The sequence below is a fragment of the Kluyveromyces lactis genome, assembly GCF_000002515.2.
Source record: "Kluyveromyces lactis strain NRRL Y-1140 chromosome B complete sequence".
Classification (NCBI taxonomy): Eukaryota; Fungi; Ascomycota; class Saccharomycetes; order Saccharomycetales; family Saccharomycetaceae; genus Kluyveromyces; species Kluyveromyces lactis.
In genome coordinates this window covers 912,294-936,037 of record NC_006038.1, presented here as the reverse complement: position 1 = coordinate 936,037, position 23,744 = coordinate 912,294, and the positions used below count along the sequence as shown (strand labels likewise).

Below are 23,744 nucleotides of genomic sequence, written 5' to 3'. Positions count from 1 at the left end.
ACACAAAAGACAGAAAAAGCGAAAAATTTCAAATTTGAGAGAAAAATTGGCGATTCTATGGTATAAAAAAGGGTACATTTGTGTGCAATCGATGCAATTGCAACGGTCGACGCACGACTCAGTGTGTGAAACTTGTGTGTATCTATATAGTGGTATTGTAGTGAGAGTCGAGCGGAAGAGCGATAGAATTTGGCGTTTAATTGACCCGGATCATTGTCAAATACTGGAGCTTTTCCTAATCTGAAACCGAAATTTTTCAGCAGCCACGTCTAAGCCATGATGAGAATGAAAGAGAAAAATAGCATATGGTACAGTACAGTACAGAATATGCATAACAAGCTAAATCACTCAATATGTAGAATAGCGGTCTTTATTGTGGTTATGTGCCCTGTGCTGTGAAGTACAGTCCATTCGTGGAGTTTTTCTTCAGTTTTAGTCATCATTATGTCCACAGGATGCGAACGAACTGTGATCTTGCATGTAGTAGTTTTGTCCACCGGGTATCTTTCTATGCCATGGATTGTGTTTCTGACAAAAACTATTATCCCTTCAGTAGTGAATCTGTCATTACCCCAAATGATGAGCCAGTTTGGTTCGAAAAATCTTGTTTTCAACGTATCTTCCCTGATGAAGTTAATCCATTCGTACTCTTGTAAGCTTACGAGGGCTTTGGTGCCATATTTGATAAATTCATTGATTCGTCCCACTTGGCAAAAGGATTCATCGGAGTCTAGTTCTCGTTTCAATTTCATGAGTATTAGATTTGAAGAAACTTTCAATTCCGAGATTTCGTGGTGGAAACCGAAGTCGTGCTGTATAATTAAGTTCGTTGTTGTAACGGTTACGATCTTTAGCTTGTTGCCTATTGTGATCCATAGTTCAGAGTCATTTTCCGACCGTGTGGTCACTTCCACGGTTTCTGTTTGGTCCGAATATTTCTCTAGTCGTAGTTCTTTCGTTTGTCTCATGTAGAGTTTTCCCTTCTTGAATGAAATCCGACACAATTTTAAAAGAATGGTACCGGCCTTTGTTCTACCCACGATTGTCACGTAACAGTTTCTATCCTCGCACTTCCCATGGAAATCTACTTCGCTCAAATAATATACCTTGCGGAAGTCCCTGACATTGTCGAATTCTAATGCCACGGTCTTCCCTGTTTGGAGTTTTAGTGCGTACACAATTTGCTTCCGTGCGTTGTACACCACCATCCTGTTAATGTGCGGAAAATAACCATGGCTTTGGGCATTGCTTTCTCGTTCTCTGACACGGTGTTGCTGTAAAATGTTTGAAACATGCTCTCCGCGAGCTATTACTATGTGGGTGTCAAATAGAATCACCAATGCAACTAACTGGCCCATTTCAATTATGGCATCCACTTGTCTTATGTTACCATTTCCTTCTATACTATTTTTTTGAACGTCCAGTTTAACCCTTATCTTTTGACCATCTTTTATAAGTATAATGCAATGACTGTCGTGGATTAGAAGACTTGATTGGTCTAATTGAATCATTTTAGAAGGCCCAACGCTAATCTGTAATACCTGTCCACTTTCATGATCTATGATATCTCCACATTTTGACATTTTCTGCACATAGAGATGAGTATTGTTACCCACAGTGTTGAAACCATACTCCAGTATAAGCTCTGCGTTACTAGACAAATTCATCTTCTCTTTCATATGCAACTTACCATTTATGTCATATATGTAACGTGATATGGTATTTCCCGTCTTAATTGCAAAAAAAAGTGTCTCTCCTTCAAACCAGAATGGTTTGGTTGTATCATCATGGACATCTTGTGAAAGTTCTAGAAGTATTTCTTTCTTTACTATAATTGCCGATTCATTTAATGTAAGTACAGTAAAAACGATCTCATCCTTCTTCTTCATCGATAAGAGAGTTATTTCATTCCTTGGATGGTATCCAACAGCGCAAAAGATTTTGGCAGCTTCATATACAGTCATTTGTGAACCTTTGGTGTCAATATTTAACATAGAAGATGGAAGTACTTGGAATAGCGATCCAAACATCGGGAATAAACTTATCGTGTATGTGTTCTCCACGTTGAAAGGCCATTGAACGGCTGATTTGTGTAATTCTGTTACAGAGTTCATATTAAATCCAATAAAGTTAATGTTTACTGCACATTCCAAACTTAACACTAAATATTCCTTGTCGAATGAAGTGAGAGCCCGATTTCTGAAAGGGAGCAAATCACAATTGGCAGTAGAATGTAGGTCGAAAACAAACTGCTGTGAAATACTAGATTCCACGGACAAGGCACCAACAGTTGCGACATGTTGTACGGGACATCCTGATATGTCTAATTGATACATTCCTGATTTCCCAATGCACCATGGATTTCTACCATCACAATTTTTAATAAAGGACGAAACAGTATCATATCTTGAGTAAAATTGAATAGAGGTAGGAGTTGAAAGGTGTGCAGTGGTTTCTCTGTAATCTTCATCCAACGAAAACATACAATCCATTCTCAAAGGCACTGAGATTCTTTCGATACCGTTTCTGGATATAATATCTAATGATATGTTGTTATCTTCAGTGATTTCGGTCACATAAAACTTCTCTGCAAATTTTAGTTTGAGCAGATGGAAATATTTAGTTTCGCCAGACGTCGAAGACAATATGAGCAATATATCTGAATTATCGACTAAAATGAGTGTAGAGTGTTCAAAATTACTAAGGTTTTGATATGACTTTTGCAAAATACGTGTGATATCGTCACATTGTTGTTCGGTTGTGACGACATTGAACGGGGGAGCCATTGGTTTAAACTTCCAATCACCAGTTTTAATTTGGGATGAAGACATCAAATATGACCCAGCTTCAGTAGAAACAAAGAACGTTATTGGATTTAAGTGAGTAATTCTTCGGACATTTGAGACGTTAGGTAAAACAAACCTGTAAGCATTTCTATCATCGTTTAGTTGAGACCATTCTACATGCAAAAGACAAACACGATTACAATTCCATAAGGCAAGAATTGCAACATTTATGTTACTGTAATAAGTCATAGATCCATATAATAACTTTGATCTTGTAAATAGAAGTTGTTTGTCGCTAGTAATCAATTTGACTCCATTATCAGTATTAACGATTTCATATGAAGCGGCAGTTAGCGTATTGGACTTTTGACACAGCACCATGAATTGATTTGACAGAGACGTGTTTCCAATTACAGAGAAATCAGCCTTCCCTTTTCCACTGTCTAGCAGCAAACTATCTAAAATGCGCAGTTTAATTGACGATTCATTGTACGTATAGCAGCGAATTTGCAACCGCTCGGTAATTGTTAAAGTAATCAAGTAATCAGAGGAACAGCTCTGATTTGTTTTGAACAAATATACTTTTGCAACGTCATCAGGTTGCAATTGTACGTCATTGGACTCGGTAGCTATCAATTGAAAGCCGCTTGATATTAACCTGAGGGTTGCTGATTGAAGAACAAAGTATATAGTATGTTTTTCAAGTTTCTCATAATTTGCAGAAGCCTCCAGTGAACCCAATGAGACATCTTTTGAGGTATTCGAATGAGCTGCATGTTTAGCTGATCCATGATAAGTATAGAGAGTGTATCTGAATATGTCTTCCTCGCAACTTATGCCTCCTAACAATTCCTCTGAAACGAGCGACAATTCGGAAGAAAGAGTCATTTTACACATAATATCTGTAATATTAGAGCAAATTCTATCATGATGCTCTTCTTGATCGATTTGCTGTATATTCATATCGAACCACCATTTTATACCTGAATTGCCTGTGGCATAAAGATGAACTTGCTTTACCACATCTTTTATTCCTTATGGAAAGCTCATCGTGTACTCTTTTTGTTAATTTTGATATTTCAAAACTAAATTAACAGCCTTAATGTTAAAAATGCCATAAAACGTTAAGGCCGCCATAGCAAGAGCCGGAAAGAACGGGATAATAATGGGAGGTTATAAACAGTTTGAGAACTGGAGTTTACAAAGAAACAAGATCTCTTATGATACATTATCTAACGATAACGAGTAGTATATTATTAAGAAATGTCTTAAGTATAAATACAATTTGTAGAGCTAGCCATCCGCAGTACTAGTTCCACGACTTTCAGTTGATGTTACCTCAAGTTCATCAACAGGAGTGTAGTGTGTATAGTAATTCAATTGCTTTAAAGGGGAACGCGCAGCGCCCCTTAGTCTTTTTACGGATCTATGTTTTTTTAGTTTGTTACCGATAAACTTACCAGTATGTCGTAAAAGTGATTTTATCAAGACCTTCTTCAAATGCATCATCAAATCAAGCATTGTCATTGTTTGGTTAGTAAATCTGATGAGGGGGAAATTCAAGTTGAAATCAGTAACGTTGATTAATCTTTTAGCACCAGTTCCTTGGTAACTGATTATCATCAGGAATGAATTAATTTTAATGTTCTCGATAATCATATTATCTTTGGATCTTTGAATCATTTCTTCCATTTCCATATCGTTTCCAAGCATATCATCGACCGGGAAAATCAATTCAGTAGGTGACTGCATAATAGAATATTGTTGTGACTGTATGCCGTTTGCAGTCGAGGAATGCATTGACGTATTGGAAGATGAAAGCGTACTTTGTAACCCGTCATCTTCGTCACTTGTTGAATCTGAGTTGTTAGAACCACCAATCAAAAGCGAAACTGAAGATGGAGATACCCAAGCTATTATTTTTTCAATCGTGGATTGTTCTACATTGAGTTTCAGGGTTTGTAAATTCGTGACAACGTTTTTAACCACTTGAATCCCGCCTACTGCCTTATTCTTTTCCCATTGTAAGTCAATGAACGGTTCTGAGCTTTCAGTTAATTCCTTTTCTACAGGGCTTAAAAGATCATGGAAGAGAGCGTCATGAGATAAATTTATCACTTGCCCAATTCCTACGGTCATTCGATTGAAGTTGTAGCCTGATGATGTCTCCATTCTTTGGAAAGCCATATCAGCGACGGCAACATCAAGGAAATTATCTCCATCATCATCTAACATGTGCAAAATGATTTCTTTGGCTTTCAGAACAATGAGTAGCATTTCTTCATCATTTGACTGTTCTGGAGACGCAGATGTCAATACCTTCATTATCATGTGCGTTTTCATAATTGAGTCGAACTTGTTATACCGAATGTTGTTCAAATCGGAAATTTCGGCATCATCCAAAAGATACTTTCGATAAGAATACTCATTCTCTAACGTGTTCAAAGCATCGATCTCTTTCTCAAGAACAGAAATCATTTCCTTGACGATTGATAAGTCTTCGAAATTGAAACTCAAAACTAACTTTTTGATATCATCTTTCATTTTTGCGCTTTCTGGCTCGACATATAAAAGAAGATTTGTTACCAAATTGAAGAGTGAAATGTATCGAGCGGAATTAGATTCAATTACAATCCTAGGAAAATCGCAAGATATTCTGTTGTTGAGTACATTTGAATCCTTCAGACTGTCGGGTATATTTGCAAATGGAAGGACCTGATCATAGGTAAATACTGAGGTGAAATTTGATATAAGCATATTCTCCGTCAAATTTTCTGGGTTAAAGCACAACTCCAATCCTAACCAAGGCCTCCATGATGTTTCGAGAGTAGATCCATACAAGAAATTATCAAATAAGAGGTGTCCATAAGAACCTTGTTCTTTTTTATGGAATACGAACACGTTGGAATTAGTCAGTAGCACACCGGTCCTTCTCATGAAAAGATTCTGCTGATATTCGTTTCCACTGGTGTTAGAGTCGAAGCATAAGGAATTTATTTTGATAGTAGGAGCAGTGACTAAAATACATGCATCGGGATCAGTAATCGTAGTTAGTTGAATTTGTGGGGCTATCAACTGGACATGATGTTTTTCAAATGTCTTATAATCGAAATCTCCGGCTAACATTTTAATATCGTTCTGAAATGAGGAGACAATTTCTTCAGGTTCTTTGTCTTCATGGAAAATACTCTTAAAAACCTGCTCATTGTCAGATTCTAACCTATCTCGACTATCTTCTGACTCCTCCGCAATAGTATTTATTGACTGTCTGTTCTTATTGATGAGGCTGTCAAGTGTTTGCAAAGTTTTCAATTTAGTCACACTGTTCATATCAGAGAGTAAGGATACTCTATGCATATATTTCAAGAAGACATTTCTTACCTCTTCATTCCATTTTAAAAGCATACTAACAACGATGAATTTATTGGCATAATTTTTGTTTGAGTTGTGAGAAGACTTCATAAAGTTCAGAATTGGAAGGTTTAGTTTTTCAGCAGAAGTGTCCGGAACATCAGATTCTCTGTCTGCCCGCTCATATTCGGAGTTTAAGAAATTTATGTCTGTTTTCATCAGCTCAAGTTGAGCAATTGTCTTCTCAATCATCTCTAAACGTTCCTGTAACTCGATTTTCTCATTATCAGTGCAATTGCCGTCATTAACCTTTTCCTCTAATTTCGATTTTTCCTCGGCAAAAATCCTGTGTCTGTCATTAATTAAATGATCTGGGATAGCAACGTATTTGCGCAAGTTACAGTCGTGATACCTAGCATTATTGAATGGTTCAATCGGCTCAAAAGTTTCAAAATCCACCTGGTACTTATCTCCATATGGTGCGATTTTTTTGTATGCAAACATTGGAGAAAATAGCAAAGGTTTCACAACCACTGTTGGAATTAAGGTGCCAGGATTAGAAATATTAAACTCTGTAAAATCATCTACGTCAAACCATGTCATATCTTCATCAAAAATGCAAATATCTGGCGAGTGCGTTTTAGCATATTCAGCCTTTGAGAAACTAGCAAAAACAGTTCGTATGTCGATATCAGTAGTTGTCACATCAGCTTCGAAGAACTTCAAACTAGCCCTCCGTTTTGTGACTTGGAGTTGTTTCTTGTACTCGTGAAATATCTCTTTTCTCTGATGTAAATCCATAGAAAACTCAGACATTTTGGCTTTCAAACCAAATACTTCGGCATTAACTGATGAGTCTACTAGTGCTTTTGGATCGAGTCCCGGCACCATGTGACATATAAACAATGGATACACGTCTGCACGATACGAGATAGTGTAGAGATGAGTACCAAATTTTGGTGAGAAGCGCTCGTCAGAAAACAAGGGACCTTTACGGACTGGAAGATTGCCAGAAAATGTACTCCACCATTTGAAAAATATCTTGAAAGCATTTGGAGTTAACTGCATGCAGTTGTAGGCATCCTCCGATTTGGAAATCAAGTCAAATGATAAATGGATAAAGTCACTTCTGAAACCTGCATAAGAGTCATGATCCTCTGATTTTGGAACATATATTGGGTTGCATAGCCTGAATTCATAATGAGGTTTGAGTTCAAAAGTTCTTTTGTTTGTTTCTTTGTTTTGTCTTTCAAACATAATACCGACATTGAATTGCATTCCGCCCGTTAGCATTATTGCTGTCTTCTCTATGTAAGCTTTACTCATGATTTCAATGTCCTTCTTATCTTTCGGCATTTTTGCTGATTCTAAAAGATAATAGAAAGCAGCATTCTCCTGAAGATTAGAAAATTCCTCCACTGGAAAGAACAATGACTGTTCAGAGGGCACGTTCCAGACCGGAAGTGGTTTTGCAAAAAAGTTGGGAATAGAAAATGAGAGCTCTGAAGCTGTGACTGTCAGGAATTTCTGTGGGTTATCATTCTTATTGCAAAATATTTTTACATTGTCCTTGAATATCAAAGCATAACCAGCTGACATTCCCCCAATTTTATATGGATTTTTATCACCTTTTAAGGCAACTTCAAAGCAGGAATTAGGTAAGTTAATAGAGATTCTAGCGTGGAAAATATTTCTGATCTTGTCCCAAAAACCAACTGCTGGAGATGGATCGATTGGCGGTTTAGAAAAGTTATCGAAGCATTTCATAGTCTGCTGGATTGCCCCCGAATATGAACCACCCCATACAAAACGAACGTTATCTGAAGATGTTATATCGAGTTGAATGTCTGTGAACAGTTTTATCGCTGTCAACGTCCTAGGTATTAAAAGTGAATATAAAGATTCAGAATCTTCTAAGTGAGCTGATGGCACAAGTGGAACATAAATTGTTCTTAATTCTTTATCGGAGTGAATCATATCTTCGGTGATCAAGAGATCACACTTCAGGTTGGTGGTAGGTTTCTTTGTGTCGGCATTCTCTTTAGGAAAGTGAACTGCTGGAAGTGGATAGTCTTTCAAATGACAACGAATTTCAGAAAAATTGGCATTCAAATTCAAAGGTATCATTATCGAATACTTTGTGTCTTTTGGAACTTTCTTTCCAACATCATGAATAAAATCTGGAATGTTTTCTACGCCAAAAGAAGGTTTACTTAGATCAATATCAATATCTTCAAAAATTAAGTTCATCAAAGCTGGAGAAGAAGTAAAGTCTAAAACGTTCTTATTGAAATCTTTGGGTAATTTGGTGATATCCAATTTTCCCCAAAGGAATTCAAAGTTTTCTGAGAAGTGATTTTTGAGTAGATTACGTTGTTTTTTTACCCTTGTTATCCATGATTTCGAGATATGTCTTGTGAGACGTTCGTACTCTTCTTTGAGTTGCTCCGTCATACCATCAGCTCCATCGAAATCATAACTGTCAAAGCCTATCATGTGAAGTGAAGAAGTTGAATGCGATCTAAGAAGTCTTTTACTTGGAACGGTATTCTTGCTCGTAAAAGATGCTGACTTCCGAAGATTTTTGACTTGCGGTTTCTTTAATTCCATTTCCACGCGCTTCCTAAAGATATTGTACTTCTCTAGCCTTTCCTTCTGCTCTCTCAAGCCAATTTGTAGTAATAAATTGAGTTCAGACTCAAATGGATCGTCTTCAACACTGAAGATCCATCTAGAAGATTTGACTTTAATTTTTGGAATAGCAATAAACTTAGTAACCTTTGGATATATTACAGACTCATTAGATTCTGATGCCAAAGAGTGAAGCATCTGCTTGATACTTTTGAACGTGGTGCTAATATTGTCAAAAAGCTTATACATTTCGAACCGGTGAGGTATTGCCCATTGCCACGTTTCATTAGATAATGTGATGCCAGCTTTATCTCCCTTTTCAAGCATGATAGGGACATCGACTGCTATTGTAAAATTAACAATACTGACCATTCTCATCCAAGTATTTTTAAGTATAGGAGACTCGACCATTAGTCTCGCATAATGACCCTCCATTTTGATTAAATGTGGACATGTGAATGCAAACGATGGGTTTACAAGTTCAAGTTTAGTACGGACACCATTCGGCAAAAGCATGGTGCTATTTATACTGTCAAAACTACATTCCAATTCGATGAGCTGTAATAACGCATGTTTATCATAGGATATTAGGCTATGCTTTTTTAGTTGTTTGATTGTCTGAATGTGCTTGGAAACAAGGCATTCTTTAGTGGAGCCGTACAAATCAGTTTTGAAAACCATCTTCAAGTTGTATATGGATGAAACGAATTGAAATGTTGTCATTAATGAAAATAATAAATCGACATTAGACACATGAATTGAAGTCTTAATTCGCTTCTCTTCGTGATCTGGACAGACGAACATTTTAAAGGATGGTAGTTTGAAGACTGGTTTGGATATTAGTTTGAAATTATCTTTTTGAGTCTCAGAAAATAGATCAGTATTGAAGTCCGATAAATCTAGTGCTAGGGACCATGAGCTGGGTTCGGAGTCACTCTGTTCCGCTGTCACACTACCTAACCCCATATCGTCCGAAGCAAGAGAATCGAACGTGAATCTTACTGAAGAAGTCGAGGAACGGTCATCACTGTGTGTTGAACTATTCTCTTTAGCGAATAGCACTTTCAGCTCCTTAAATAAATACGATATCTTTCTCATGTCACCAGAAATAAAATCATGAATTGTTTCAAAATCGCGATTGATGTAATCATTTCTTTCAATGAACACTGACCTGAAACCCAAGTTAGCTTCAAAGTCTTTCACGTATAATTTCAAGTACTGGAAAAAAGAAGGAATATCTTTAAACAAAAATTCTTCTACGTCAAGAGCAGATGTATTTGTTTGATTTTTCTTAAAGTATTCAACTTTAGCCATCAGCCTCGATTCAAGATGATGAAAGATATCTTTGAAGTATTTTCCTTCGACATACAACAGCTTCATTGTTCTTTGGCGAATGGTGTTGTTAATTACCACCAAAGTTTCCAAGTTCGTGAGGTCCAGGCGAACTGTATTTATTTCCACGATAGACGACAATAGTAATGATGGCAAAATACGAGTATTGAACCTGAATATAGTGCTATCGACAGAAAATATAGCGTTTTTGAGCAGTTTATTTTTGTTTTGATGATAAAACAACCACTCTGAAATTTCCAGATGAGTGTCTAAAGAATAAAAAAGCTTTTCTTCAGCTTTGATGTATAATCTATCTGATTTTATTTTGAACGATATCATTGAAAATTTGTGAATTAGTGAATCCAACTGATTTGATACAATGATAATAGGGTCTTCGATGGTAAATTTAAGCTCTGTATGGGGTAGATAGTTTTGGAAGTACTCCAAAAACTTACCCTTTCTGGTAATCTTGTTGTATATTTGGTTTAGGTCTAATGGTTCCTTTATGGGGTTATCTGATATCAAATCTTCCAAAACTTTTAGATTCCTTTCAACTGAAATTAGTAATGAGAGGTTTTCGATGTCGATGTCAAATATAGGAGATGTAACATGTCCGAACAATTTAAGAATAGTATTGGCAAACACTTTTGAGTCGTCCGGCCCAAAGGACCTTGTACAAAATAGATTTGAATCACCGTAAAACGATATGCTTGGTATTTCGCATATCCTATTTTCTAATCTATTCTTCGAACCATCCTTTTGGGTAATTATGCTCAATTTCAATTGGGTGATGAACGTAGATATTTTTACTGGGCGTTCATCTATATCGAACAGTAATTTGTTACCTGGTTCAGAGAATGCGGACCTCGATAAAGACAATGCTATACCAGTAGTAGTAACTTCAAACTGTATGGCCTCAGTTTTTTGAATTAGTTCCAGATTTGATTTGAATGGAATTTCAGTAAATAAAGGTGAATCAAAATGGATCTCAATTTTTTCAAATGAAGAGGATATGTCATAAAACCTTTCAAACTTCTTCTGAAACTTTTCCATTACCTGCTCAATGTTCCATTCACTAGGAAATTCTTCGTCGTGTATTGTGCTTTCTGGTGATTTTATTGGTGGCAGTCCTTCATACAATGGATCTTTTTTAACTTTGTCCAATTGGTCTGGTATTTTCCCATGCCTTAACTGATACACGGCTATGATGAAGGAACTTACCGGTACGGTCATCTCTCTCATCTTCAAATTGATATTAATGTCGTTAAGTGGGAAAGGTCTCTCTAAATCCATCATGGCATCTGACTTGAAAATTGTGTTTGCGACCATCTGCTTCTCCTTTAACATGACACTTTGAAGGTTCACTTCAAACGCGAACTCATTGCCCTCGGAGAATATCTTTATCAAGGTAAAGTTGATGAAAATGTCACCAATTTTAATCCCATCGATTAAAATCTTTACCCTGTCAAGCCATTTGGACATAAACGGTAAATATCTCGTCAAAGTCCTCGATAGTAATTTACAAGTTTCGTCCTTCAGGTCTTCTTCCGATGGACCGTGTAACTGTTGCGAATCATTTGTTTTATCGTCAGTATCGCCATCTTTCGATTGAACTTTACCTATCCATTCCACAGTATCTATAATTAATTGGTGTTTAAAAGCGTCATACCTAATAGACTTAATCCAAAGCTTGTCTTTAATTCTAATTCTTTGCAACTTTAATGTGAGTGGGTTAAATCCCAACACATATATCCCCGTGAAAAAATAGAGGAATGAATTGATAATCAACCATCCAATGACAGCAAATTTGGCGATCCAAAGTACATTATTCAGTAGCCATGTACAAACTTCGACAATACCGAAAGTCATTGCACAATGTCTTTTAAGTGACAAAAGATCAACTGGTCTCAGTTGTAATCAGCACAAGCGGTTCACCTTATTTCTTTTAAAAACACAGCAACCAATTGAAAAAAAAAAAAATTCACGAGGACCCAAATATAACACTATGTATTAGCTTAGCACTCTCGGTCAATCCTGAAGTGTTTGTGAAAGTGTGCATATATGATTGTTCCTCAATAAACGCTGTTAATAATTCCAACTTTTCATACATATTTTACCTTTAAAAAAAACAAATTCTCTTGAAGAAGCATCTAACAGCAATATAAATGATATTCTGCAGGATGATATAATTTAAGGAACACATACGGAACTGCAGGGTATTTACATGAAATACAGGGAAATATAAGAATTATGTGGTGGGGGTGGGTATAAATGTTGGAGATACTGCTATATAATGCTATATCCATTTGAAGACTATTCAAACAGAAATATTTCTGACCCATTTCCCCCTTCCAAAATAGAAGAAGCCAAGCATTAAAAGCTGTTTGAACCAAATCAACCTAACTACCTGCGTCTCCATATGATATGTTTAGTTTTGCTTTTTTATATGTATTACATTCCCACTGACGGTTCGAACCCCCGTTATTGACATCCATGAATGATAATTGAAAAAAGGGCCTGAAATGTTACCCTCCCTCTAAAAGAAACGGTCCCTTCGCAAATTGATAAATTTTTCAGGACATTGACGATATTTACAGAGATCTCTTTTAACAATTTTGAAGAGATGAGCATGATGCGATTTCAAAACCAGTTGATATGCATTGAAAAATGAAGAAATAGACACACTAAAGGCAAATAGTTCGTATACGCCTCGGTGGAATCAGTCTATACCGGTTAGCTACATAATATTGCAACCAGGCGAGAGAAAAGGGATTAAGAACGCAACACTTCATTCGATTATTAATATTTCATCATGGCACCACCAAAGAAGAATGCTATTAAAATGGACTTGAGTTCCTTCTTGGAGGACGAAACTTTCAATGAAAGTTGGACTGCCGACGAAGTTGATTTAAACAACATTAGTATTCCTATCCAGAACGTCGCAGCTACCAATACTATTTCGTTGGATGATTTTTCAAGGTCCACAGCTAAGGGTAGTGGTAACAGATTTGGCGGTGGGAAATTGGATCCAGCTTTGAGAAAAGAACGTGAAGAGTACCCAATTCCAGACTTCCCACCTTTCAAGGCCATCATCAACAACATTCCATGGGATATTACAGAAATTGGTATCCAACAGTGGGTTGAAGACGGTTTGAATAAGGAAGGTGCTGTCTTGGAAGTTATGGCTCCAAGACACCCGGACAACGATAGACTTAAGGGTATGGCCTTTGTTACATTCAACGAACGTTCTGATTTGGAGAAGGCTTTGACCTTTAGTTCGTCCAAGTTAAATGATCGTACCGTTTACGTTTCTGTTGCTGCGCCAAGAAGCAACTACGGTGGTCGTTCCAACTTCGATGATATGGACTGGTCCGGTGCCAGAGGTTCCAACTTCAGGGAGGGTGGAAGAGAGGCCGGCCCAGAACCAGATTGGTCCGCTGCTAGGGGTTCTAACTTCAGAGAATCTAGAACTAGGGAAGCTGGTCTAGAACCAGATTGGTCTTCTGCTAGAGGCTCCAATTTCAGAGAACCAAGAGAACCAAGAGAGCCTGTCCCTGAACCAGATTGGTCTTCTGCTAGAGGTTCTCATTTCAGAGAAGCTAGAGAGCCAAGAGAGCCAAGAGAGCCTGTTGCAGAACCAGATTGGACTTCTGCTAGAGGTTCCCACTTTAAGGAAGCCAGAGAACCAAGAGAAGCTGTTCCAGAACCAGATTGGTCTTCTGCCAGAGGTTCCCACTTCAAGGAAAGTAAACCAAGAGCTCCAGAACCAGACTGGTCTTCTGCTAGAGGCTCCCATTTCAGAGACCAAAAACCAAGAAGCCCTGAACCAGACTGGTCTGATGCCAGAGGTTCTCACTTCAAGGAATCAAAACAAAGAGGTCCTGATATCGACTGGTCCGCTGCAAGAGGCACCAAATTCGGTAGACAATCAGAATCTACTCCAGCTCCAAAGAAATCTTACTCTCGCAAAGAGAATGCTCAACAACAAAAACCAGAAGAAACTCCAAAGGTTGTAAAATCGGCATTCGCTGTGTTGTCCACTGAAGACGACGACGAAGACGAAGACGAGACTGAGCAAGATCAAAATCAAGAACAAAAGACTGCTGATGATGTTGAAGTTCTTGAAAAGTCTACCAAAGGGTTGAGCATCGACCAAGATGATAATGAGGAATGGGAAACCGTTGGTAAGAAATAAATTCGGTAATTATCCCGAATGCCCTCTGTATCAGCGTGTTTTCTTCGTTCTCTGTAAATCCTTCAACACAATCTACCGCCATTTTCATTGCTTTGCTTTTGTCTGCCCTTTATCTTAATGAAACCACAACTCACACTCTCACTGGAATTATAGACTCTTTAATTCGCACTTTGTCAAATTAGAAATATACAAATATCAACTAAATAACATTATTAAACGTAACTGTTCAAAGAACCATCCTGACCAAACAGAAATCTGTCTAATACATGTAATTATTACGGTTAGTTGTAGATTTATTTATTTCAGTGTATAATGTGTTAAAAAGATTGTACAATAGTAATTAGTACAAAATCACAAAGTCATCAATCGAGTCTCTTCCTCCTGACTTGATCGGCGATGCCTGATATAGAGTGGTTTCTTTCCTCATCTGGGTTGGCAGCCAGTTCGATGCTTGAACCAAGGGAACCAATACTTGTCGATGACGTAGATCTTTCTCTGTTTGAGAAAATAGGAATATTCGATAGAGAGTTATCACTGTTAATCATTGAAATGGCATCACTTTCGTCGTCTGTTGTGGCGGCCGTTGTAGTTGTACTGGCACTTTCTGGTTTTGCACTAGTTGGAGCACTGGAATCCGCATCCTGTTTCTCCTCTTGCTCTTTGAATCTTTTCTTCAACTTTGCTAGTCTTCTTCTTCTCTTTAATTCCATTGTCTTTCTATCCTCTTGTTCTTCGAGCTGTTCATCTGTTGAAGAATGGCCAGTAGCATAACTTGCAAAAGTTTCGACATTGAAATCGGGGAAAAGTCTTGGTCCATATTCGTTCACGATTTCATTAATCTTTTCAGACAAGACAGTACGTTCGTCTTTTAATGACTGCAAGCCCTTTGGAGAGGTGACTGCCAAGTATAAAGGTCTGATGGACTTGAATATATCCATTCCGTGATCACCAATGATCAATGCAGAATAAGTAACGGTAGCACAACATGTGTATGCGAAAATGAAACTGATGAATTTGTTTTTGGTTAGACTTTCTTTGAAATACCACACGAATAACAGCGACCATAAAGAGTACAACAAAGGTGCCACACCGATTCCAATAAGGATCTTCCATGTAGCGATAACATCGTTAGCCTTCACCTTAACGGTAGATGCAGCCAAGGCTTCTTTGGCCTTTTTCTTGGATATGCTTTTAGCCAGAATGAATACCGGTGAGAATAAGATGATACCTGGCAGAGAAAGAATCAGGAGCACCACAAGTTTCACTGACCTCCAGATAAGTAGACCCAGACTTTGTATCAAATTGACTTTAGCCGTTTCCACTTGATGATCTGGCAGATTGTAATCTCTTAAATGAGCATTGTATTTGAGAATATCCTCCTTTAACTTTACAATCACTTTATCGTCCTTCAAAGTTTGGAACCCATTAACGATTCTTCTATTCATTTCTACCACCAACGGTAACGGCAATTTAGAAACGAGATGTCCTGCATACAATCTTCTGATGGCTTGCACAACCATTAGAGTTTCATAATCTGGGCAAGTAACGGTGACGGCCTTCAAACCCTCACTAACAGTATCCAATAATTCCTTAACAGCCTCTCTATTAGTGGCTGGATCACGGTATTTGTCCACCAGTTCACGCGAGATCTCAATTGGATGACCAAATTCAACAACAGCTCTTGATCTAAACTTATGCGGATGGAAATAGTTCATACCACATGGCACAATCTTGACGTTAACATCTGGATGAACATCCATGCATCCAAGGGCCATGATGGCAACACCTGCCTTCAATGGCAATAGGTCTGTTCTATCATGAGAACCACCTTCTGGGAAGATACCGATGGACTGATCATGTGCCAAATGTTCGAAAACGTTATGATACACACGAGACTGATTCACCTTAGCAGCATATTTGAACGAAGTACCATTTAACAAAGTTGATTTCACCTCAGGCTTTTGCATCTTGAACTCTTTCCTCAGGAACAATTCCGTATCACTAACAATGCTATCAATCTCAACGTTACCCAACGATTTGGGTAGCCCAATCAGACCCTTTTGATGGTATTTGGTAAATTCGGTATTGACACCAATCAATCGTTTATAATTATCCGGATCAATTCTAATTTTACCCTTTGCCGGTTTCAAATTATCCTGAGCCCTTACAACACCAATTGACATGGCACAACGAGCAAAAGTACCAACCGCAGGTCTTCTTAAAGATTTCTCTGCAACAATGAATGAAACCCGTTTATTCACCGTTTTCTTCACTTGGCCCATAAGAATCACCGGGTCAACGAACTGATTCGCATGAGGAGCAGCAACAAATATGATAGGACCCTGTGTAGGAACTTTGTACCCACCACGAGTTCTGATCTCTCTGAAGAAACAATCAAAGATCTTAGTGAAGAGCCATAAGAACACATCGTAGATTGCCTTTCTGAAGAAGGAGGGTTCTTCGTATTGAAACGGTGGTTCATCAGGGTCGTCATGAACATGAGGAGTCTCATGAGGCTCCAATGGCACAGGCTGTTTCTTGATTAATGGAGTCTCCATGCCGGCACGTAAATAAGTTTTTCCGAAGTCAAGGGAGGACGGACTTTCCTTTCGGTTCTTCTTCTTCTTCTAATCCGCCAAGTGCGACGAGTCACCGTTGATAAACTACCCAGGGGAGAAACGAACTGAACCTAGTTCTGAATTGAATGAGATCTGCACGATTCGGATACTTAAAACCGGAGTCAGTTCACAATTTCTACCCAAATTTCATTGCATCTCTTGATATTTTCTGCATTTCTACAATTCTTTTCCATGTTTCTAGATAAATGATACGACAATTTACCATTACTTCACCCTCTGTGCGGTGTTTCCTGTGTTTTCTGTCTGGTTCTTTCCCCAGACCGATGGAAATCATTATTTCATCCGGGTAACTTTTCGAATGGATTCAGAGGAAGATGTATATTTACTGGTCACGTGTACTCTGTTTCATCCGGGTAATATTTATTCATATTTTTGCTTTTCTGTTCTTTTCTTTTTATTACTATTTCCATTATTATTCCTCCGATGTCCACGTGATCCAACGTTTGTTCCTACTTGACTCTTTAATTTAATGCCAATCAGCCCGTGGCCACAAGTATCAATCAATATATAGTGAATGCAGTATCTAATATAAATTAATCAACTCGAATGGCCTAATCAACCGAATCATATGCACGGAGAATTTTGCCAAATAGGTATTTTCTGTAGATCTAATTGTAAGTCTTGACTTGGATCATTGGTCCATTGATTCACTACACACATACACGTTTGTACAGGTTACAATATATGCCTTGGTAATGTATGCTACTTCCCTTATTTGGCACGCTTCACACCCATCTTCATATCTCTGTGGCCCGGAGGGCCACAGAGATAATTGTCTTTAGAATATACTCTACGATATCCATTACATAATGAATGACTTATACCCTATATCCTACACCCGTACAAACGTCAATATGACTATCGAATCCCTCTCTTATGTAATGTAATGGCCGTACCTTTCGTTCCAATTTCATTATCTAGAGTCCTGAATTCCATTTGGAGGGAAAAAAAAAATTATCTGCCGTCCGCATATACCATATATAATGAAAAAGAATTTAAGAATTTGAGAATTACAAATTGGTGAATTCTCCCAGAATTCTTGAGTGCAAAGAAGAAACCTGGTTTAGAGGAGAGGATATTTAATTAGTTAATAACCCAGGTTAACACATACACTCGTGCTCTCATACACATTTACACACACATACACTTTTAGTTTGGTTTCATCTAGTTGTTGGATCTTGGTTTGGTTTGGTAATTTTTTCTTGGTCACATTTTTTTATTGAATATACATTAGATTTTGGCTAGAATATGGGAAACAGCCCGTCTAAGAATCAATATGGCATTCAAGGTACGATCAAAAACTCTGGTGGCTCTCAGCAGCAACAAGGCTTGTCATTGAGTGACGAGTCCGGTAATGAACCTAATGATCCCGATGATAGTAGGTCTCTACCTACTACGACTAATAATAATAACTACAATAACCTAGTGTCTGCCAAGAGCAGACAAATATCTTCATCTACGCCGAATAACTATGGGCTTGATATTGATATGTCCCTCGCTAGGGATTTGAGCAAATACCCTATCTCTATTTCTAATACGTCTAGCGTTTCTACCACTGGATCGGAGTCATCCTTTTCGATGAAATCTGTTCCTCAGATCGTTGGCAGCGGTGGTGGCGGTGGGTCTTTACCTACTACCACTTCATCGCCGTTCCTTTCGGATTCTCATTTTGATCACTCTCCAATGTCTTTACCACCGATCAAAGAGGAAAATGATACTGCTCCTTCTTCTGTCTCGTCCTCGTTCAGAAAAGGTTCTAAGATTCCAAACCAACGGTCTTCTAAGCCGATCATCTTGAGACGTTCCTCGCATGATTTGAGTTGTACGGATCATGTGAACATCGACGATATGATTGACAAATTGTTGTACCTTGGTGAATCTAGAATTTACCACTCAGAGGACTTCCCATTCCGTTCTTGGGAAATCCAATTGGTTTGCACCATGGCCAGAGAAATCTTCTTGAACCAGCCTTCTCTGTTGAAATTACAGGCTCCAATCAAAGTTGTCGGTGATGTTCATGGTCAGTTTACTGATTTATTACGTATCTTGAGGTTATCTGGTGTTCCTCCTGACACGAATTACCTTTTCCTTGGTGATTACGTCGATAGAGGTAAACAATCGTTGGAAACTATCATGCTTTTGCTCTGTTACAAGATTAAGTACCCAGATAATTTCTTCATGTTACGTGGTAACCATGAATCTGCAAACGTCACCAAGATGTACGGATTCTACGATGAATGTAAACGTAGACTGTCCACTAAAGCTTGGAAAATGTTCGTGGACGTTTTCAACAGTTTACCCTTCGCTGCCATCATTCAAGATAAAATATTCTGCGTTCACGGTGGTATCTCGCCACAATTGTCCAATTTGAAACAAGTAAGCAAAATCCAAAGGCCCACAGATATTCCGGACGACGGTCTTTTAACTGATTTGTTATGGTCGGATCCTGACTCTTCTATTAACGATTGGTCTCTGAATGATCGTGGTGTCTCTTACACTTTTTCAAAGAAAAACATTGCTGATTTTTGTTCCAAGTTCAATTTCGATTTAATTATCAGAGGGCATATGGTGGTAGAAGATGGCTATGAATTCTTTGCAAGGAAAAAATTGGTCACGATTTTCAGTGCACCAAACTATTGTGGTGAATTCGAAAATTGGGGTGCTGTCATGAGTGTGACTACTGGCTTGATGTGCAGCTTTGAACTATTGAAACCTCACGGTATTAAAAGAAAGAGATAAAAGAAGTTTGCTTCCGATTAGATGTTTACATGAAACAATATCTATTTTTTTTTTCATTACGACTATTCCTTTTCTACAAATTTTCATACATAGTGTATCATGAATCATTGATGAATATTTCATTTCTCTCCTTTTATGGCTTTATTATACTGATAATAGTAATTCCGTTCGTTCGCACCTTTCTCAATCTTGAAATACAATATCATAATACTGTCACAATCACTGATTTCTTTTTCTCATTTTTACTTCCTTTTTACACTAGGCCAATACAATTTTCAACTACTTGTTTTTCGACATACGTTTTCTAATCTTTATAACAATTCAACCATATCTCATCTCATAAATGTCTGAAATACTTTGGTATTCATGTCTATCAGTTTGTTTGTTTTCTTGTCGTCTATACCGTATATGTCATTGTATTACGTATCCAATGTGTGGTAAACAGGTACTGCTGCTAATTCTATCTTGATAGTTTACTGCCTCTACAGTGGTATATATTGTGACGGATTAGTTATCAGTATCATATATCACGGTCCGCTCGTTAATGTCGATCTTCATTATTTTCAGTTGTTGGGTTGTTGGCAAAAGCAAAAAATTTCAAAAATACTCCGATACGGGGAGTCGAACCCCGGTCTCCACGGTGAAAGCGTGATGTGATAGCCGTTACACTATATCGGATAGTAACCATACAAAATAGAAATCAACATTAGTTTTTATTATGGAAACAGTATCACTTGAAACCTTCTCTTCAGATATTGTTAGTATGTAGCTGAATCTCTTGGAAATACTTGTGTAGTCAATTTTAACAATCAGCACCTATTTAACAGGGATCTTATTCTTCTTGGTGGCATGGGGGTGTGTTATGAATTCTAAAATGGTATCTTCCCACATTTCCCTTATGGCTATTGAGAATCATTTCTGTCAAAGTAGAGTGCATAACAATATTTTTCCAGAGAAACCACTGGATAGTCTCAAATTTAATTAATTGAAAGTTACTTATTATTCTTTCTCAGCAGTCAAGAGCTTCGATGCAGTGTCCACCCGATTTGTTTATTTGATTTTTCACAACCTGTCACTGACACAAAGTATTCAGTACTTATAATATGGCTTATATGGAAAAAAAAAAAAAACTTGAAAGATTCATTCAACTTTAAATTTGGGATTGAAATGATTAAGTAAAATCTATAGGTTCATAAGACACCATAGCTCCAGATAAACTCCAAATACCCCAAACTAGCATCAGTCAAGCAAATACCATGTCTCTAGCGGAGTTTGATGAGATTAAGTACGATCACAGTTGTGATAGGTTAGATAAGCCCTCTCGTTATTTGATCCGTAAGGCTAGACGTGACCCAGATTCTGGATTGCAACAGTTGAGAAAATCTATGAAATCCTGTACAGTTTATGTGGGTAATCTATCGTTTTACACAAGTGAAGAGCAAATATATGAGCTATTCTCCAAATGTGGCACCATAAAAAAGATTATCATGGGTCTAGATAGGTTCAAGTTTACGCCGTGTGGATTTTGTTTTATTATATTCGATAAGATGGAAGACGCATTGAATTCTATAAAATACTTGGGTGACACGAAGTTAGATGACCGTCATATAACCATTGACTTGGATCCTGGGTTCGAAGAGGGAAGACAGTTCGGTAGAGGTAAGAATGGTGGTCAAGTTAGTGATGAGATGAGATTCGAATTCGATGCGTCCAGAGGTGGGTTCTACACTCCACTTGAGAATAGAATTGGAACAAATGCCAACTTCGGGGCCAGAAGAGTTAAAAACATTCCAATACAGCAAGAGGATGAAGAATATGAAGAAGATGAAGATGCTTACATTCCAGGCCAATAAAAACAGTACAATCATAAGGTCGTTTATCGATGTGTATATATCACATTTCAATCTAAGTACCTATTTCACTAAGTTAATTGATTTAAAAGAATAATACTGTGGTAAGAAGTATTTTATTTGAATATATAGCTAGTTCATATTAGAGCTAAAGATATCTCGATATAATAAAAAATTTTGCCGCTTTAATCCATCAATAGGAGTTGGGTGAAATGAATGGATGGTAGATAAAAGAGCAGACAAACACTAATAAACTAATAAATGAAAGAAAGTTAAAGCTGTGCCTTATAATGAGCTCGTGACAGCTGGAATTGAAGATTGACCGTAGACAAAACAAAAAAAATTAAGAATATAAAGAATTAGGAGAAAGAAAAGACCACCTTAATATGAAGGGGTAAAATCTTCTTCTCATGCATGCTAAACGATAACCGAAAAAGTGTAGATTTATGATATGCATTACGACAAATGTCACGATGGTTGTCGACGATGAGAAGGTGGGGGCATATTATTCGATGACAGACGTTTCAATTCATCCAGACGATCTATCAATTTTTTCCTTCTTGTAAGTGGTATAGTACGGAATCTCATTTCCAATTGGGGATCAGATCCATCTTCCTCGTGTTGCACTGAGTCATCATGATCTGGAGGCAGGATTTCTGAACTCACCGATTTGTCTGTATTCACCGATTGGTTCAGTTTATAATATTCGTTAAAGATTTTACGACGTCTAACGTTGATGAACCAATTTGATAATTGAACTGGATTAAGGCCTGTTTTCTCCAATAATTCACGTTTCACCTGCGGTGTAGGGTATGGGTTATGTAAATTCTTTAAAAGCCAATCGTTAAGCACGTTGATGACTTCCTTTGGTAAATTCGAACGTTTTGATGAATTGAGTAACGATTTCGATTTAGATTTCGATTTCGATTTACGAGAAACCTTATTACCAGGATTAGGATCACTAGAGTTGATCAAAGCCATTCTATCAGCTGATACCGGGAGCATACTATTCACATTGGCCGAATTTGGTGGTGTAAGCATTGAATTTATCGATGGGAAGTGTCCCGGTAGCGTAGAAGACCTGCTATGAAGTAACAAGGACTGTAATTGTCTCTCAGAGCCGGTACCCTTGTTGACGTTGTTAAATTCCAGATTTAACAACTGAGTAGCCGTATTCGAAAGCGTGACTAGCGGATCCATTGGTTCGGAATGAGATCTGCCCCTTAATGGGGGCAGCACCTGTCCATCTTGGGTATGGTTGCTGCCGGCTGTTTTTTGGTTGTTATTGCCAGTGCCTGTAAGCGGGCTCGAACTTGAATTCGACGAAGGAGACGAAGAAGACGTTGATATTGACGTCCTTATACGTGGGTTCATTTCAGTTTGACCCATTGTGTACTGAACGTCATTTGTCTGAGAAGAAGTGGCAGAAGACGTTCCCTCTAACTTATTCAGTAGCGTTTTAATGGATGGGAGCGTTACTAACGAGGCCCCAGTAGTTCCAGGCCCATTACCACCATTACCATTCGACACGAAATACGGCGTGTTAGCAGTGCTTGCAACTGAACTGGGATTATAACCATTTGAATTCGCATTCGAATTCAGATTCGAATTTCCAAACGTATTAATATTGATATTCATATTATCACTTTGAAAGCAGGATAAGAGTAATAAATCTCTCGAAACTAAAAACTGAAAAATTCCACCACCACCTAAGTGCGAAACTCAGTGCTGACACGATACGTTACGTTACGTTACGGTAGCGTCGAAAATTTCTTACCTTGCGCTTTCGAAGCTTTCCCTCCTTCAAAAATTCAACAGGAATTTTTCACGGTATTCTATTATCGACATATTCTTTTATATACAATATATATATATATAAATATCGAATATCAAATATCAGATATTAATACGGATATGATTTTTGACAGTAGAAAAAAATTGAAGATTGAAAGATTGGGAGTAGAATCATTGAAACAACTGACAGAAAAACAATGTAAAGGTGTACTTTACAGCACCGCACGGTACATGTGTTGAAAGATTACTTGAGAGTCCGCTGTCAAGAAAAGAAAGGAATTCTGAGAAGTGGGATGGAGTGGAATGTGCCACTAACAACGTGACTACTACTGGCAGTACTAAAGACTTTTCTACCTGTCAGTAAGTTTAATGGTCTTTTCCATGGGTTGTTTTTGGTTCGTTTTTTTCTTTTCGGCAGAGAAAAAGA

General features: G+C 37.8%; 6 protein-coding genes and 1 non-coding gene across 7 annotated transcripts; 2 read left to right on the top strand and 5 right to left on the bottom strand.

Annotated features, from left to right (window-relative positions):
* Positions 1-344: 344 nt before the first annotated feature.
* On the bottom strand, positions 345-3,749 carry KLLA0_B10604g (uncharacterized protein; the record flags this gene model as incomplete). Its single annotated transcript, XM_452001.1, has 1 exon — positions 345-3,749. The coding sequence occupies one exon, from the start codon at positions 3,747-3,749 to the stop codon at positions 345-347; it is 3,405 nt and encodes a 1,134-aa protein (XP_452001.1).
* A 330-nt stretch (positions 3,750-4,079) lies between these two features.
* On the bottom strand, positions 4,080-11,969 carry FMP27 (Fmp27p; the record flags this gene model as incomplete). The annotated part of the gene is made up of 1 exon (XM_452000.1): positions 4,080-11,969. The coding sequence occupies one exon, from the start codon at positions 11,967-11,969 to the stop codon at positions 4,080-4,082; it is 7,890 nt and encodes a 2,629-aa protein (XP_452000.1).
* Positions 11,970-12,912: 943 nt separating this feature from the next.
* On the top strand, positions 12,913-14,295 carry TIF3 (Tif3p; the record flags this gene model as incomplete). Its single annotated transcript, XM_451999.1, has 1 exon — positions 12,913-14,295. The coding sequence occupies one exon, from the start codon at positions 12,913-12,915 to the stop codon at positions 14,293-14,295; it is 1,383 nt and encodes a 460-aa protein (XP_451999.1).
* A 362-nt stretch (positions 14,296-14,657) lies between these two features.
* SCT1 (bifunctional glycerol-3-phosphate/glycerone-phosphate O-acyltransferase SCT1) lies at positions 14,658-16,853 on the bottom strand (the record flags this gene model as incomplete). The annotated part of the gene is made up of 1 exon (XM_451998.1): positions 14,658-16,853. The coding sequence occupies one exon, from the start codon at positions 16,851-16,853 to the stop codon at positions 14,658-14,660; it is 2,196 nt and encodes a 731-aa protein (XP_451998.1).
* Positions 16,854-20,279: 3,426 nt separating this feature from the next.
* KLLA0_B10494r lies at positions 20,280-20,351 on the bottom strand. The gene has a single exon. It is a non-coding gene; the product is annotated as a tRNA-Glu (tRNA).
* Positions 20,352-20,929: 578 nt separating this feature from the next.
* Positions 20,930-21,526, top strand: CBC2 (nuclear cap-binding protein subunit CBC2; the record flags this gene model as incomplete). The annotated part of the gene is made up of 1 exon (XM_451996.1): positions 20,930-21,526. The coding sequence occupies one exon, from the start codon at positions 20,930-20,932 to the stop codon at positions 21,524-21,526; it is 597 nt and encodes a 198-aa protein (XP_451996.1).
* A 465-nt stretch (positions 21,527-21,991) lies between these two features.
* On the bottom strand, positions 21,992-23,161 carry KLLA0_B10450g (homeobox domain-containing protein; the record flags this gene model as incomplete). The annotated part of the gene is made up of 1 exon (XM_451995.1): positions 21,992-23,161. The coding sequence occupies one exon, from the start codon at positions 23,159-23,161 to the stop codon at positions 21,992-21,994; it is 1,170 nt and encodes a 389-aa protein (XP_451995.1).
* Positions 23,162-23,744: the final 583 nt, after the last annotated feature.